General features: G+C 49.6%; 1 protein-coding gene across 2 annotated transcripts in view; it reads right to left on the bottom strand.

Annotated features, from left to right (window-relative positions):
• TMEM181 (transmembrane protein 181) overlaps positions 1-11,266 on the bottom strand; it is a 69,651-nt gene extending 58,385 nt beyond the window's left edge. Inside the window, exon 1 of one of the 2 annotated variants that reach the window (XM_069489182.1) lies at positions 11,038-11,266. In XM_069489182.1, coding sequence (XP_069345283.1) covers positions 11,038-11,168 — 131 coding nt within the window. In that variant the 5' untranslated portion in view covers positions 11,169-11,266. The remainder of the gene's footprint in view (positions 1-11,037) is intronic. The other variant, XM_069489183.1, reaches the window with a different exon arrangement.
• Between the last annotated feature and the right edge of the window lie 4,198 nt (positions 11,267-15,464).

Here is a 15,464-nt window from a genome sequence, read left to right as displayed (position 1 = left end):
CCTGGGGTACCTCAAAAATGTATCTCATATCTTATAGAAATATTAATGATTAGACTTATTTGGTAAATTATAGGGGAAACATTATCAATGATAAGGTGATACCAAGTCTTCTTTCAGTTACAGTTACGGTTATGATATTAATATGCATTTCAAAAATTATATAAATTCACAAGAATCTAATATGTTATCACTGATAATTTTAGCTGTTATGTGAAATCTACTTTAAACTTATGTTTGTGTAGACATGTTATTGATGTGAGTATTCTAAGGATAATGTAAAATTTATAAAAGTCTAATGGTCCTGATGTGACACTATCAGTCATGATTCTGGTTGTTATCTTTAAATGCTGTATGTAATAGAAATAATTAAATTTCCTTGTCAATTGCTGATTATAATGAATTTTTATCAGATTTTTAACCGTGGCTATTCCAGGTTTTTGTCATCCAGTTGTTGTTTTGATTTTTCTCCAAAAGCACTTACAATTAGCTATCGTTCAAAATCGCTTTTCCTGGAAAAGACTTGAACAAGCACTCTTGAACACAGATTTCTAATAAACTTAAGATCAATGGACTAAAAAACATTCCCAGAATAATAAAAGACCGATGGTTTCATGAAACTGCTAATTGAGATCCAGCAAGACAAAAAATAATTACATGAGATTAAGTAACTGGTAAAGATACTGTTTTTATGACTTTTATTTAAAATATTATTGGTTCTTAACTGTTTTGTTTTCTAGATTTAAGGACATTTTTTCTCTTAAGCTATCTATAGTTTACAACAATTTGGTAAAGTATATGTGCAATCACGAACAAAGGTGGAAGCATTTGCTTTTTCTCCCTACTTGATTCCTCCAAAATGTGAAAACTATTCCTGAGAATTCTTATGACAATATGGTTATTTGCCTTAATTCAATAAAAATTTGCTCTCTATTTATAGCAGGATAAAATTAGAAACATTGGTTATATTATCAAGGCTTTGATCGAAACGTCATATTTGAAAATGTGCATAGAGTGTTTAACTTCAAGGGTTCCAGCCTTACAGTAAATAAATAAAAACTGTCACTTCCTGGCAGGCCTGGAAACCTTACGACTGTAGGTAAAATCTAAAATCTGCCTTGGCTTGGCTTTCTAGCGTCAAAGGGTTTTTAAGTCTGAGATTCATATGCGATTAATGTAAAGAAAAAAAAGTTATGTTCCTCAAGAAAACCTGTAAAATACCTGTTATTAAACTGAAGCTCTGTCTGTTGTGTTTGAGCTCTTATTTACCCATAGACTAGACTAGTCCTGAGTTCTTTTAGAGTCCTCCAACTCAGCTTTCTTCTATGGAATTGCTAAAATCAGGAACTACTCATTTTGCCCACTTTGCAACCATTAAAACAAATGCCCTTATGCCCCTGGGCACCTGCTGGTCTCTGGGATTTGCACTAGCAACGCCTGGTGAGCAGAAACAGGCCCGTCCCTGCCCCTCACGCGCTCGGGTGCCGCACGGCGAGCAGGGGAGCACGATGTACCCCAGGAGCTCAGGGACTTCTACCGACCAGGAATTAGTCACCAGAACACCCCCACCCTGCCTCTTCTCTGCCTCTGCTAGTTGAGGAGTTTCCAAGTATCAGTCCCAATTTATCAGGCTGAAACGTGTATTTTAATTTATTTCCAGTGTTTGAACAGCGCCATTCCACTGTCCTCCCCTGTGATGTCACTGTGCCAGCTTTTACTTGTCCTCCTCTTCCCAGGACCAGGCAGCCAGCGTGGGGCAGAAAGACACCCAACACATGTGCATGGAACAAATGACTCAACGGGACTTGCGGGTGACTGGCAACATGCCCGCCTATTTTCCGACAGTGCAGAGAGCGGGGACACCTTCCCACGGCAGCAAAGGGAAGGGAGCTGCAGGGCCAGTAAGTGTGTGATTTGGAGGCGAGGTGCCGAGTGCTCCTGCCTCTGGCGAGAGCCACCAGCTGGTTCTGGTTTGCCCCGGACTTTCCAAACGTTAACACTGAAAGCCTCATGTCCCCGAAGCCCCCTCGGTCCCAGGCAAACCAGGACAGTTGGTCACTCTACTTGTGGCCCATGTTTTTTCTATGAGTTACTGGGCAAGATTGTGTCAACATTTAAAACATGTCCTAGCTTGGTTCTCTCAAAAACAGAACCCGAGGCAGAAGTTTCCATGCTAGTCCTGTTGGAAGTGGCACAGTCCCAGGGAACACGAGGGAGGGAGAATGCAGTGAGACGGGGAGGGGGACGTGGGGGGCGCAAGCTGCTCAGAGCTTCGTGCAAACACAGCTAGTTGCTTAATTTTTCAGGAGAGCCCCAGAGAGAACAACAGAAACTACAATGTTTGGAAACAATCTGTTGACTCTGTCCTGTCACCTGTCTCCCTCAGGCCAAAGTCTGACCTACACCTCCAGGTTGTTACCTGGCCCCTCAAGCAGCCACCGGGAGCCAATGCCTGTGGGTCCCAGTCCAGTCAGTGTGGGGCTCCTGGGCCTGCGGAGGCGAAGGGGCAGGGGCTGGGAACCGCGTGAACCTTCCCCAGGACCGGGCAGGAAGCACGGCCAGAGCCGAGGCCGGGGTGGGGGTGCATATGGGCAATGCCAAGGAGAAGAGGGGGACCTGCCAGCTGGACCCAGCACGAACAGCTGGACCCAGCACGAACAGCTGGACCCAGCACGAACAGCTGGAAGGTTTGGAACCGTTGTTACAAAGACGGGGGAATGAGCGGCCTGGGAAGACCCAGCAGGATTTCAGGGCTTCGCTGAGGCCCCGGCTGAGGGGGTGACCTGTGTTAATGGGGACTTCCATTAGCGCGCGCCTGGCCGGATCTCCTCCCGCTGCCCAGGCAGGGTAAGCAGGAGAAGGGAGGAGTGGTGACGATCAAAGCCTGGGGGCTCCCGGGCAGAGGAGACAAAAGGACAGAGGAGCAAATTAGTTTGGGACAACGGATCTCAAAATTTGCTGAAATTAGAATCACGTGGGGAGCTTTAAAATAATCCCAGTGGTCAGGCTAAACCCAAACCAATTAAATCAGATCTGAAGTAGGGCTTAGGCATCAGGATTTTCAAAGCTCCTTAAGGAATTCCAACGTACAGCAAATGTGATAACCAGTCGTTTGGGGCACTGGGGAGAGAGAGCAGAAAGATGGACCTGCGGAGTCTACACTGGCGGTGCCAGCTCCTTCCTGGGTCCGGTTGCAGTTCTGCCCTTTGGTTCTACCCTTGAATCCTTGTAATAAATTCCCTCTTTGGGGCCGAAACTAATACTTGCAACCAACAGTCTTAAATGCTGCAGTACCGTATCTTTATAAAGTGACAATGAATGCCACTAGGTGTCTCTGACATGGCTCTCAACGATGAGAACTACATCGAAGTTCTAATATGTTCTAATTTCTATTGCAGCCTGAGGGAATGGCTTTTGTTTTGCATCTCACCTTGCAGAAGCTGAGCACGGCCTCCATTTCTGGAGCTCCTAGCTTTTTTTACTGTCTCTTTTTTTAAATTTAGGGTAAGTTCTGGAGCTCCTAGATCATCACCTCAAGGCAGAAGCCATGCCTGCCCTTTCCAGATTGACTTGGAAATAATCTCTGTTGGCCTGAATCCTAAACTGGGGGCTCTGTTCCCCGCTGAGCATGAGGTTACACATCAGAAAGACCACCACAGTCACGCTAGATAGATACACCCGGGAGACTGTCGATTATCTTCCCTTAGAAACAAACCCCATCGTCAAATCCTGACAAGACTTCAAGGTTGAACATCAACATGACTTTGTGAGATGTGAGGCCCCATGAGCAAATATAGCTAAAAGGGCACTTTCCCAGCCATGCGGGTGTATTAAAAAGAAGGGAGGCAGGCTCACATCTGTAATCCCAGCACTCTGGGAGGCTGAGGTGGCAGGATCACTTGAGGCCAGAAGTTTGAGACCAGCCTGAGCAACATAGCAAGACCCTCCCTGTCTTTACAAAAAATAGAAAACTTAGCTGGGTGTGGTGTTGTGCTCCTGTAGTCCAGCTACCTGGGAGGCTGAGGCAGGAGGATTGCTTGAGCCCAGGAGTCTGATGCTGCAGTGAGCTACAGTGATGCCACTGTACTCCATCCTGGGCAACACACTGAGACCCTAATCTCAAAAGGTAAAAAAAAGAAAAAAAAAGCCCTAAATTAAAAAAAAAAAGAACAGAAAGAGCACAGCCATGCCTCCTCATAGCATTTTCTCCAAGTCCTGTTTGGTTCCTTCATTTCCTAGGAGCCAGCGCAGGCAGGACAATGCCCGCCCACCTGTGTGCTACATCCTGTATCAGCACCTGGAGGGAGGGGGCCGGGGGTGGTGTGCGTCCCCCCTTCAGAGCCCTGCTCCCAGCAGCAGGAGATCAGCCTTCGCCCCAGCTGCGTCCTACAAAAGAAACCAAGCACTACTCAAATGAGATCCTCAATTTGCCATAAATCGTAAAGGCAGGGGTAAGCCAGTCCCAGGCACATGGTACGTCAGTCCAGCTGCAGGTCCCAGGGTCCCAAAGAAATCCTCTGCTTTGGCCTTGAACCTGCAGAACAAGGGGCTTTATCCTGATGTCCCAGGTCTGGCCTAAACCATATAACTGAAGTATCTATGGGGTGGGAGGAAGAGGGATGTGGCAGGGACCCTGGTGCAGGCAGGGCAGAAGTGGGCACAGCCGGCCCCAGGGGAGCGACGCCTGCGGAGGGAGTGGTGGGCACGTGAGCGCCCCTGCCCCCTCTGCGCATGGCCCAAGGCAGCAGTGTCCCGCGTCCTGCCTCCCGGTGGTCCTCTCAGTAGTCCTGCTGCCAGAGGCCAGGAGAGAGCTGCAGCACATGCTCCCTGCAGCCCACCGGAGTAACCAACCCTGCCAACACCTTGATTTCCGACTTCTCACCTCCAGATCTGCAAGACAGTGAATTTCTGTTTAACCTCCCAAGTTTGTGGTGTTTTATTACGGTGGCCCGGAGACTGATCCAGAGCCCCAGCTTCCGTAGGGCAGGGACAAGGTGGCGTCCAGCCTCAGAGCCCCGCCCTGTTCTGCTCTCATGGGCAAGTGATGCTCTTAAGCTGCCAGAGCTGAGTCATTGCTGCGGCTGAATGATGACCAGGGCCCGGGAGAACAGCTGGGGACACTATACTCGCTCTGCTGTCCAGGAAATTAGTCTCTCTATTTTTTCCTCCCAATTCAGAGCAAGATATAGCTTTAAAAAAAAAAACTCAGCTGTATGGGCTATAGCTTTTGGCTTGGGCTGGGTGCGGTGGCTCACACCTGTAATCCCAGTGCTCTGGGAAGCCGAGGCCAGAGGATTGCTTGAGGCTAGGAGTTTGAGGCCAGCCTGGGGAACATAGCAAGACCCCAGATCTAGCAAAAAAAATTTAAAAATTAGCTGGACGTAGTGGCACAGGCCTGTAGTCCCAGCTACTCAGGAGGCTGAGGCAAGAGGATCGCTTGAGCCCAGAAGTTTGAGGTTGCTGTGAGCTATGACCATGCCTCCCATTTATGTGACAACCCGACGTGGGGAGAACCAGCCAGCCACGTGGTCAAGAAGACGTGAGGCTGCTCCCAAAAGAGGCCGGGCTGAGGGAAGTTCCTGTGGACAAAGAGCTGCAGGTGGATGGGAAGAAATCAAGGTCGAGGGGACGATTGAGACATAAGAAGCCAGAGTGATGGATGGAGCCAAGATCCCGGTGTAGGATGCAGAGAGCCGGCAGAATTGGGGGAGGCTTGGGGCTGCCCCCCGGGTGCTGGGCTCAGATGCGGCTGTGTCTGGGGGTCTCAACCTGTCCTGGCATCCACCACTGGCCCCTCAGGGCCCACACATGGTCCCAAGTAGAAAACACCACACCCTCCTCCATCACTGAGCCAGGCCTAACCCTAAGTCCCCCCAAGCATTTACGTTGAATGAAGTTATCTGTCTAACTTTGAATTGATGGAGACAGAGAGCTGCTTCCAAAATCACAGTTGCATCAGAAATACTCCCTGTCTCCTCCCAACAAAAAAGAAACATAGACAGAGAGAGCTGTCAGCCAGCAGTTACAGTGGCCTCTCTCTGATACCTGGAAACGAGGAGAAAAGATGGTCCACTGAACCGTTACAGCTGCGTCAGGGTGGAGCGATGTGGGTTTGCCTTAAACAGGAAACGTGGCCCTCGGGCCTCTAGCTCTGTCACCTGACAGTCCGGAAAGGAAGGGGCTGGCCTGGAAGCGTGGGCCAGGCGAGGGTTGACAGCTGCCCCCTGCCCCTCCCGCTGCTGTTGGCAAGTCCAGCCCTGGGGGAGAGGGACGCCCCGGCCCGCTCTGTCGGCTGCTCTGACACGGTCCACGCACCCCTCATGGGTTCTCCATCCTGCCAGAGATCCAGCCCCACCAATTAAACCCAAACTCTTGAGGGTGAGGCCTGGGCACCTGTAGTTTTAAAAAATCCACCAGGTGCTTCCAAGAATCCCTGATCTAACCCATTCCCCCGGCTCTGATGCCAGGGCCCCCACGCTCTGATTTTTCATGGGTCTCATTAATGTCTCCCGACTAAATAACCTGGCATTCGGCACATTAGTCCAAAGCTTGAAACAGGCTCCGCTCTCGATGTGCCGGCGAAAATGGCCAGAGAGACTGAGGCCCGGCCCCTCGCCCTGATGAGGTGATGAAATGTTGCTTCTGGAAGCCTCTTGGATGAGGACACTCCTGACCATCATTTCACCGCCCAAGAAAACTCAAGCCCAACTTCGTTGCTCTTGTGTTTTACAGAGGTAAAGTCATCATGAGAGAAACAAAGTTCAGATCAGCAGAACGGCCAGCCACCAACTTCTGAGAACTGAGCTCTAGAGGAACCGGTTCCCCTCCGCGCTTCCTTAGCCCTTTGCCGTTCGTGCCACAGACATAGTGACTGCCTGCTGGGCACTCATTCCCACGGCATCTTCCCCACAGAACCCATCTGGTTCGGCTGTGACCCTTCCTCCCTGAAGACCTGTGCCTGAGGGAAAACTGGCTCCACCCCCAGCTCCTGGGGTCTCGGGTGTGCCCAAGTCTAATCCACCCTCTTGCCGGTCCGTGCTCAAGAAAGGGCAAGTGGCCCTGTCCTCATCCAATGAGACGCAGTAGTTTGTTTTCTTTAAATATAAAACACATACAGGAAAGTACACATATCGTGCACGCAACCTGAACGTACCTGTACAACCAGCACACAGATTAAGAAGCAGAATGTTACCAGCACCGAGAAAACCCTCTTCTGCCCCATTCCAGTAACTGTCCCTTCAAGGGTAACCACCGTCCTGCCTTCTAACCGTGTAGAGTCATCTGGCCTTTTTATGCAAATGGAACGTAACAGTATGTACTCTTCGTGTCTGGCTGGTTTCACTCGACATCATGTGTCTGAGATTCACTTACATTGTTGTGCGTAGTTGTAAACTGTTATTGTATCAACTTCCATTATGGAATAAGCCAAATGTGTTTATCGATTCTACTGTTGATGAGTATTTGGCTAGTTTCCAATTTAGAAGTACTGCAGCTTGTGCTGTTACGAACACTTTAATCCCTGTCCTTTGACATGTAGGGGACCCGCCTGAGACAAAAGGCGGGGCCGAAGGGAATGCGTATGTTTAACGTTAGTAGAATCTGCCACATGGTTTCTACAGTGATTATACCAATTTACCCTGCCATCCGCAGCATGTGAGAGTCCATGTCCTTGTCAACACGTTTGTCTTCCTCACTGTTACAGTTCTGGTGGGGGTGTGGAGGAGGAGTTCTGCCATAGATTTCAGGTTATTCCTTTCCTTTTAGAGAGAGCCACAGCCGGCCAGTTCTCCCCCTGAGTGAATGAGAAGCATTAGCCCCGGTGGTCATCAGGAGCCAACTGCAGCCGTTTGCTACCAAGTTAAAAAGAAAGAATTTGATCACATCATTAAGCTGCTGGATCAACAACCCAATCCGTTACTTCATTGTTTACACTGGCTCGCTTTAGTTCTGCTATCTATATCTGAAAGCATCTTTAGTGTTTTCTTCATAAAGCACTGAGTCTTTTTTTTTTTTCTTTTTTGAGACAGGGTCTCACTCTGTCACCCAGGATAGAGTGCAGTGGCGTTATTATAGCTCACTGCAACCTCAAACCCCTGGGCTCAAGCAATCCTTCTGCCTCAACCTCCCCAGTAGCTGGGACTGCAGGTGCACACCATGACTAATTTTGCTATATGTTGCAGAGTCAGGGTCTTGCTCTTGCTCAGGCTGGTCTCGAACTCCTGAGCTTGGGCAATCTTCCTGCCTCAGCCTCCCAGAGTGCTAGGATTACAGCGAGAGCCACCACGCCTGGCCAAAGCACTTGAGTCTTACAACATCCTTATGAAGGATTCATTTTTCTGGTGTGGAAACTGGTAATCCAGTGAAATTCAATGGTTTCCCCCATTGATGGGGAGTTAGCAAACGGTAGAATTGGGACTAGAACCCAGAATTTTGCATCCCCAGCCTACTGTTCCCTTTCCTGGCAGGTAGTACAGTTGTCATCTATCATTTTGTGGAAAAGACTATGTGTCCCCTGATCACATGGCTGCAGCCTTTCAGTGCCAAATTATGCAGCTAATATGCAAACACCAGGCCTGCTAGCAGAGGGGCCAACCATCTTTTGAAAGTGGAGCATTAACAGCTGTGTTCCTTGCCTCTCCATTATGAGCAAACTGACAGTCACGTGAGGGGAGTCCCTGGTCCTCCAGGGAAAAAAGGGCTGTTGCATTTTGGTCATAAATCACTAATACTGAAATGAAGCTGGGAGAGGAGGAGGAGCAAACATTGTAGTAGCAAGTTCCCTTTCCAGCCAGACAGATGCAGGAGCTGTAACTAGCAACTTCCCAACTTAGAAACCCAAGAGTATTTCACCTCATTTTGTAAAGGTACATTCCATTGATATAAAACTTCAATGGCGCAATAGTTGATAGTTCAGTGATCTAAAAACACCTCACTATAAAACAGTCTTTGTGATTCAGCCTAACTGTTCTGTCGACAAAATATCACAGAGCACTCTGCAGCCAGCTTGTTCTCATGGCTGGGGCAGAATCCATTACGATCCCTGGCAACCAGACTGAACTCAACTAAGGAAGGGGCTCCTGGAGCAAAGATGCAGAGGCTTGCGGTAGGACAGGCAGCCACGTTATTCATGTCACCTCCCCCATGTCAAACCCTTGGGTGGCTTCACACTGCAATTCCAATGCAATCCATATTCCTTAGTCTGGCCTTCACGGCTCTTCTGCCTGCCTCTCTGACCACAGTGCTCCCGACTCCCGGATCTCCTGTCTGTTCCTTGAATACATTAATACAATGTTTTTATGGCCTCAGGGACTTTGCACTTCTCCTTCCTCTTCTGGAACTTTCCTTCCCAGCGCATTGTCTAGTGAGCTCCTCATTCTTCAGTTCTCAGACAAATGTCACCTTCTCCATGAGCCTTTCCTGAACACTCCTCTGAAGTAGCACCCTGTCACTCTCTCATGTCACCTGGTTTATTATCTTCCTAGCACCGATCGCTCACTTGTTTATTATCTGTAAGCCCCATGCCAGCAGGGACCCCGTCTGTCTTGCTCACCGCTGTATTTGCAACACCTCCTAGAACAACAGCAGGAACATAGAAGATGCTCATTAACTATTAGTTGAATAAATGGGTAAATGCAGTTCCAGTTGTAGATTAGCCACCGGGCTGGCTTTGTTCTCTGCTACCTGCGCTGAGGCGCTTTTACTATTCACTCGCTTCTTTGCCAAAGAAATGTTCCCAGCAAAAGAAAATATATAGGAAAAACAAAACCAGAGTGGGGGGAAATTAGTAGGAAAAGAGATTGGAAATAGTCTTATTCCAAAAGTATGATTTGAAACTCCCTGTGGGTTCTTTGACCTACTCAGGTCCCCCAGGAGGCCACATTAGATAGATTGTCAGTCTCATCCCAAAGCTGCATCACACGATCTTTTACATTTTTCTAAAAATGGGCTTGTCCACTCAGTAATCCTGACCACGGGCATGATGCATTGCCGCTTATGCCCTGGGAAGCCATTCGGCTTTTGGAAATATGTGACAAGTGTGATACGTCTTCTGAGCATGTGTATACGACTATTCTATTCATACAGCAACACACTCACAGTCCTTAAGCACAGCGCGAGCAAATCATTCCTAGCACCTGTTCTTTCAGAGACCTTCTGGGTCAAGCTTCCCATTTTACACATGACAAAGCTAGAGGCGCAGAGTGAGGTGACTTTCTCAGGTCACAGAGTTAGTTGGTAACAGAAGCAATCTAGGTTCAGTGTCTCCTGCCTCCGCGTGAATCCTTTCCTGGCAGCGCGGCACGGAGGTGAATCCAGCCACGCCGGCCGCAGACGCACTTGCCCGTCAGAGCGGCAGAGCACGCGAGGCAGGGCCGGGCCCTGTGCAAGAGTCTGCAGTCCCCACCGCTCTCACCTTGGCCGCAGGGGAAGGAGACGGAAATGAACACGAACAGGCCCAAACCAAAAGCTCCTTGGGTGGGGGCGGGGAGCGTTCATACATGGCTTCCCGTAGCGTCTCCGCGGTGCCACTCAGCCTGAGACCATCTGCCCCCAGCCCTCGGCGCGCCCCCGCCGCAGAGGTTTCCACCGAAGCCCGAAGCCTGAGGACTTCAGAGCTGAGACCAAGGCCCTCCGTCCCGGACGCTGCAGGGGGAGTGACCGTCTCCCCAGACCCGGGCGCAGCGAGGCCTGAGCGGAGGCAGCTGGGCGGCGGGCCTGAGGGGTGGGGGAGAAAGACGGAGGGAGAGAGGAAGGAGCAGGAGGGGACCGAAGCCCGCGGTCCTTTTTTCCGGATGCGGGAAGCGCGGCTCAGGTTTTGGGGAGCGGAAAATGCCCGTCTCCCCAGTTCCCGGGATGTGCCCTTGACCCCCGGTCAAGCGCGCCGCAGCCAGAATCCCCGCCCCTTCCCGGGCGCCCCGCGGCCAAGGCGGCTGAGTTGCGGGACCCGGGGCCGCAGCCGTGGTCGGGGAGGCGGGCGGCGGCGACAGCGGTGGCCGGAAACCCCCAGGGGAAGCCCCCAGCTCGCCGCCGCGCCGCGCCTACCTGTAGTAGCGGTCATCTTTGAAAGGCGTGAGGTCCTCCTTCAGCTCGCGGTACGCCTCCTGCAGCCGCTTGCACAGGTGCTTGAGCTCGCTGCAGAGCGGGGGCTCGAAGGCAGGGTACTCGGTGTCCATGCCCGCGCCGCGCTCCGGACGTCGCCGCGCTCCCGAGCCCCAGCCCCGCGTCGCCTCCTCCCGCCGCTCCGCCCTTTGTGCCGCTTTCTTCGCCCCCTCTCCTCCCAGCGCCGGGATCGGGGCTGCCGGCGCGCTGGGCGGGACCGAGGAGGAGGAGCAGGTGCGGGGGAGGTGGGGAGGGGGCGCGGAGGAAGGGGACCCGGCGCGCCCTGGGCGCCGCCGCGAGCATGGGGGTAGCCGTGCCGGTCAGGGGGCTGGGGGTCCCGGCCCCGCCGCCCCGCCGAGGGGGCCTAAGGAGAGGAGGGTGCTGTGCCCAACCGCCGCGGCCCCGGGAGAGGCAGAAGGAGGGGGAGGAAGTCTAACACGACATCATCTTCCGCCCAGGACAAAATATAAAGTGCCCACCTCTCTAGTGCGGGTATTGGGAAGGGAAGGAACTGGAGGGGAGGGCGAGGAGGAAAACGGGCTTGGGGGACGGACCGAGAGCCCTTTCTTGCTGGGAAGGTCAAAGGCTGGATGTGGCTACTGCGTTCAGCACCGCGGACAGCTCCTGTGGCTGCCTTCTCGCTTGTGGGGTTCCACTTGAGCTAATGCAAAAACATTTTAAACTAAGCTCATTACGGTTATGTCGTAATAGATAGTATTTTTTCACGATAAAGGAGTGTGTGTGTCCGAGTCAGGTGCCTTTTTCCACGAGTACTATGGCCGCAAAAAAAAGTCTGGGCAAAGGAGTTTCTCATCCTCTGAAAAGCTCAACACCAGTGTGCAAAATACAAACTTATAAATTAACCCGTCTTCCATGGGGTTACTTATCCAAAGAGTGCTGTTGTCTCCTCTTGTGGTTAGGTCTTTCCTCTTAGACCAGTGTCCAAAGGGCACCCTTTTGCAACGTGACTGTGTCACTTCTCCCATCAAGGGTCAGGTTTTGTAACTTGCTTGGACAAGTAAAATGAGTTGGAAATGACACTGTATGTGTTCTGTGCCTAGGCTTAAGAGGTATTACACCTTCTGTTTTCAGACCCTTGAAAGCCAGCCTCTGTGTAAGGCAGTCTGTTGGAGAGACCACGTGGAGAGAGCCCCTGGAAGATGAGAGGCTGTGTGGAGGAGACCCGAGATGCCCCCGTCCATAGCCAGCACCGACTGCCAGGCATGGGAGCAAGGCCGTCCTGAATGTTTCCCCCGCACCCACCCCCAGCCTGGCTCCCAGCTGAAGGCAGCCACGTGAGCGACATATGGAGCAGGAGGAAGTCCAGCTAAGCCCAGCATGCCAACACAGTCATGATATTGCTGATGTTTTCAGCAAAGAAGTTTGGGGATGATTTGTTGTGCCACAGTAGAAAACTGACACAACTGGTCCAACTCTAGACCTTCCTACCAGAGGGTGAAGGTCTGGTGCCCGCACGCCGGGAGCACAGCGCAGGGAGAAGGAGGGCGGCTGTTGGGAAGGTGTAACGTACATGAGGTGCACTATTTTAAGTGTACAGATTATTTAAATTTTACATATATTTATTAATATATTCACCCATGTAACCCCCATCAAGGTGAAGATATGGAATAGTTTCAACCCCTCAGAAGGCTCTGTCCCTTCCTGTCCCGGGCGCTGCCCTTCCAGCCATAACCACTCTCTGGCTTCTAGCCCTATAAATATGTTTGGCCCGTTTCTGAGCATTATAGACTCATACAGTATGCACTCTTCTGGGTTTGGCTTTGTCTGCTGAATATTGTGTCCGTGAGATGTTCATGCTGTTTCATATAGCAGTCATTTTCAAATTGCTATATAGCATCCATATATGCATCAGTCCAGCACCTACCCAATCTCCTTATAACTTATGAAGATGTCACCAGGCCAGCCCACTGTCACTTGCCCCTCTTGCTTATCCAACTTCTCACTTAAGACTAGAACAAAACAAAACCAAACCCTCGCCTTCAAGCTAGGCCAGTATGTGTGTAAATGCCTCATTGATTCTGAGCCCAGGCCTGTGCATCCTTCCTCATAACCTCCCACAGCAACACCACACATTTCTTTGCAAATGCTACATCAGGGTTTTCTATTGTCCCCTATGCCTCTGCTTTGCCTCAATCCTTAACATTTTGCACAAATGAAATGATATCACATCAACTATTTGGAATCCTGGGTGATTTTTCACTTAAGAATATATGTGATGGGCCGGGCGCGGTGGCTCACGCCTATAATCCTAGCACTCTGGGAGGCCGAGGTGGGCGGATCGTTTGAGCTCAGGAGTTCGAGACCAGCCTGAGCAAGAGCGAGACCCCATCTCTACTAAAAATAGAAAGAAATTATATGGACAGCTAAAAATATATATAGAAAAAATTAGCCGGGCATGGTGGCACATGCCTGTAGTCCCAGCTACTCGGGAGGCTGAGACAGGAGGATCGCTTGAGTTCAGGAGTTTGAGGTTGCTGTGAGCTAGGCTGACGCCACGGCACTCACTCTAGCCTGGGCAACAGAGTGAGACTCTGTCTCAAAAAAAAAAAAAAAAAAAAAGAATATATGTGATGGGCTGAGTGTGGTGGCTCATGCCTGTAATCCCAGCAATTTGAGAAGCTGAGGTGGGAGGATCACTTGAGGTCAGGAGTTTGAGACTAGCCTGGGCAACCCTGTCTCTATAAAATTTTTTTAAAAAAATTATCCAGGCATGATGCTATGCACCTGCAGTCCCAGCTACTCAGGAGGCTGAGGCAGGAGGACTGTGTGAACCAAGGAGGTTACAGTGTGCTATGATTGCACCAGTGCACTTCAGCCTGGGCAACAGAGCAAGACCTGTTCTGGAAAAAAAAAAAAAAAAATATATATATATATAAGTGATACATCATTATAAAAAACTTTGTAAATATCATTTTTAATGTTGCATAGTGTTCTAGCTCAGGGATTTACTACAATTCACTTACTCAGTCCCCTATTGTTTACTATTTGTAGTTTTGAGGTTTTGCTGTTATAAATAATGCTGCAATGAACATCTTCATGCACAAATCTTTGAATTTCAGATTATATCCCTAGGATCAGAAATGAAATTACTGTATCAAAAAGTGTGTAACATTAAAAAATACATTATTATCATGGACAATTCTAAAGCTAATGAACCCCTATGTTACGTGAACCCCATGTTGTGAGAGTTACATGAACCCCTATTAACCAGCTTCAAGCTGGAATGCACATTTAAAGAGGGTGCTGGCTAAATCTAATGAATCTCTAATGGTGGCATTTAGGGCAACAGCTACTGGCTTAGTATGTGTTAGGAGACTCTTTTTGTAGCAGAGGGAACTTTCTGTTAGTGCCTCTCAAGGTACACAAAGCAGGTAAGCACTTGCTCTGCCAACAAGACTGTCTCTTCATCCTTGACGATAGTGTTGGCCACAGGCAGGTGTGTAATAAATGCTGTTGATTGGCTGAACAATGCAGCACTCCTTGAACTTTAACTGGAAACAGACATCCACCCAAGAAAAAGAAACACTAAAAAGAATTATGTGGACACCAATGAAAATTAGCCTGTAGGCATAAAGAAACTCAGATGGCAAAGTGTTTTATTTATAACTAACTTTTAATGTACTTACAGTGAACTCAAGCCCATTCCAGAAAGTTAAATAAGCATAAAAACATATTAGGATATATACAAAACTATAAGCTTTCTTTCCAACTAAACAACACTCAAGCCTCATGCTTGGGGTAGCAAAATAAAAAAATACTCCCACTCACTGGTGCAGATAACAAGTGATCATTAATATCATCAATCACACACGCTGCTTTGAAAACTCTTAGGAAGTTAGTGGCGCCTCTACTGATTTGGTTAAACCTGGTAAAAATATCCTATTATAATGACAGGGTAGACATCTAGATTAAATCACATCGTTTGGATCTGTTTACACGAGTCTCCCTGTGGAGACAAAAGTGACTCCATCTCGGATGGTGATCGCCATGTTGACTTCTGATTGGCCCCAGTCCTGGGAACACCTCCGGGTTCCTGCTTTATTCACCGTCCTTAGTGTAAGAACACGTACTCACCATAAATCCTGCCTTTGGAGCAAAGCAAGCTTGATGTCATGCACAGATCGTAGGCGCTGAAGCACACGGCATCCTTGCCTGTTCTGGAGGGTTGACTTTAATCCTCTCTGTCGAGCACATACACCCTTTCCCGGGTCTGGGGTCTAATGGTGCAGGCGTCACCTGTCTTGCTCCTGCACGAGACCACGCTTCTGTCTGTAAGTTCCCTAATACATCACTTTACACTGACAAACCGGATTTGTCTGCTCCTTTGTTTTCTGGGCTCCTTCTACATT

Source organism: Eulemur rufifrons, chromosome 15, assembly GCF_041146395.1.
Source record: "Eulemur rufifrons isolate Redbay chromosome 15, OSU_ERuf_1, whole genome shotgun sequence".
NCBI classification, from domain to species: Eukaryota; Metazoa; Chordata; class Mammalia; order Primates; family Lemuridae; genus Eulemur; species Eulemur rufifrons.
Note: the sequence above shows the minus strand (reverse complement) of the source record. Positions and strands in the feature narration are given on the sequence as shown.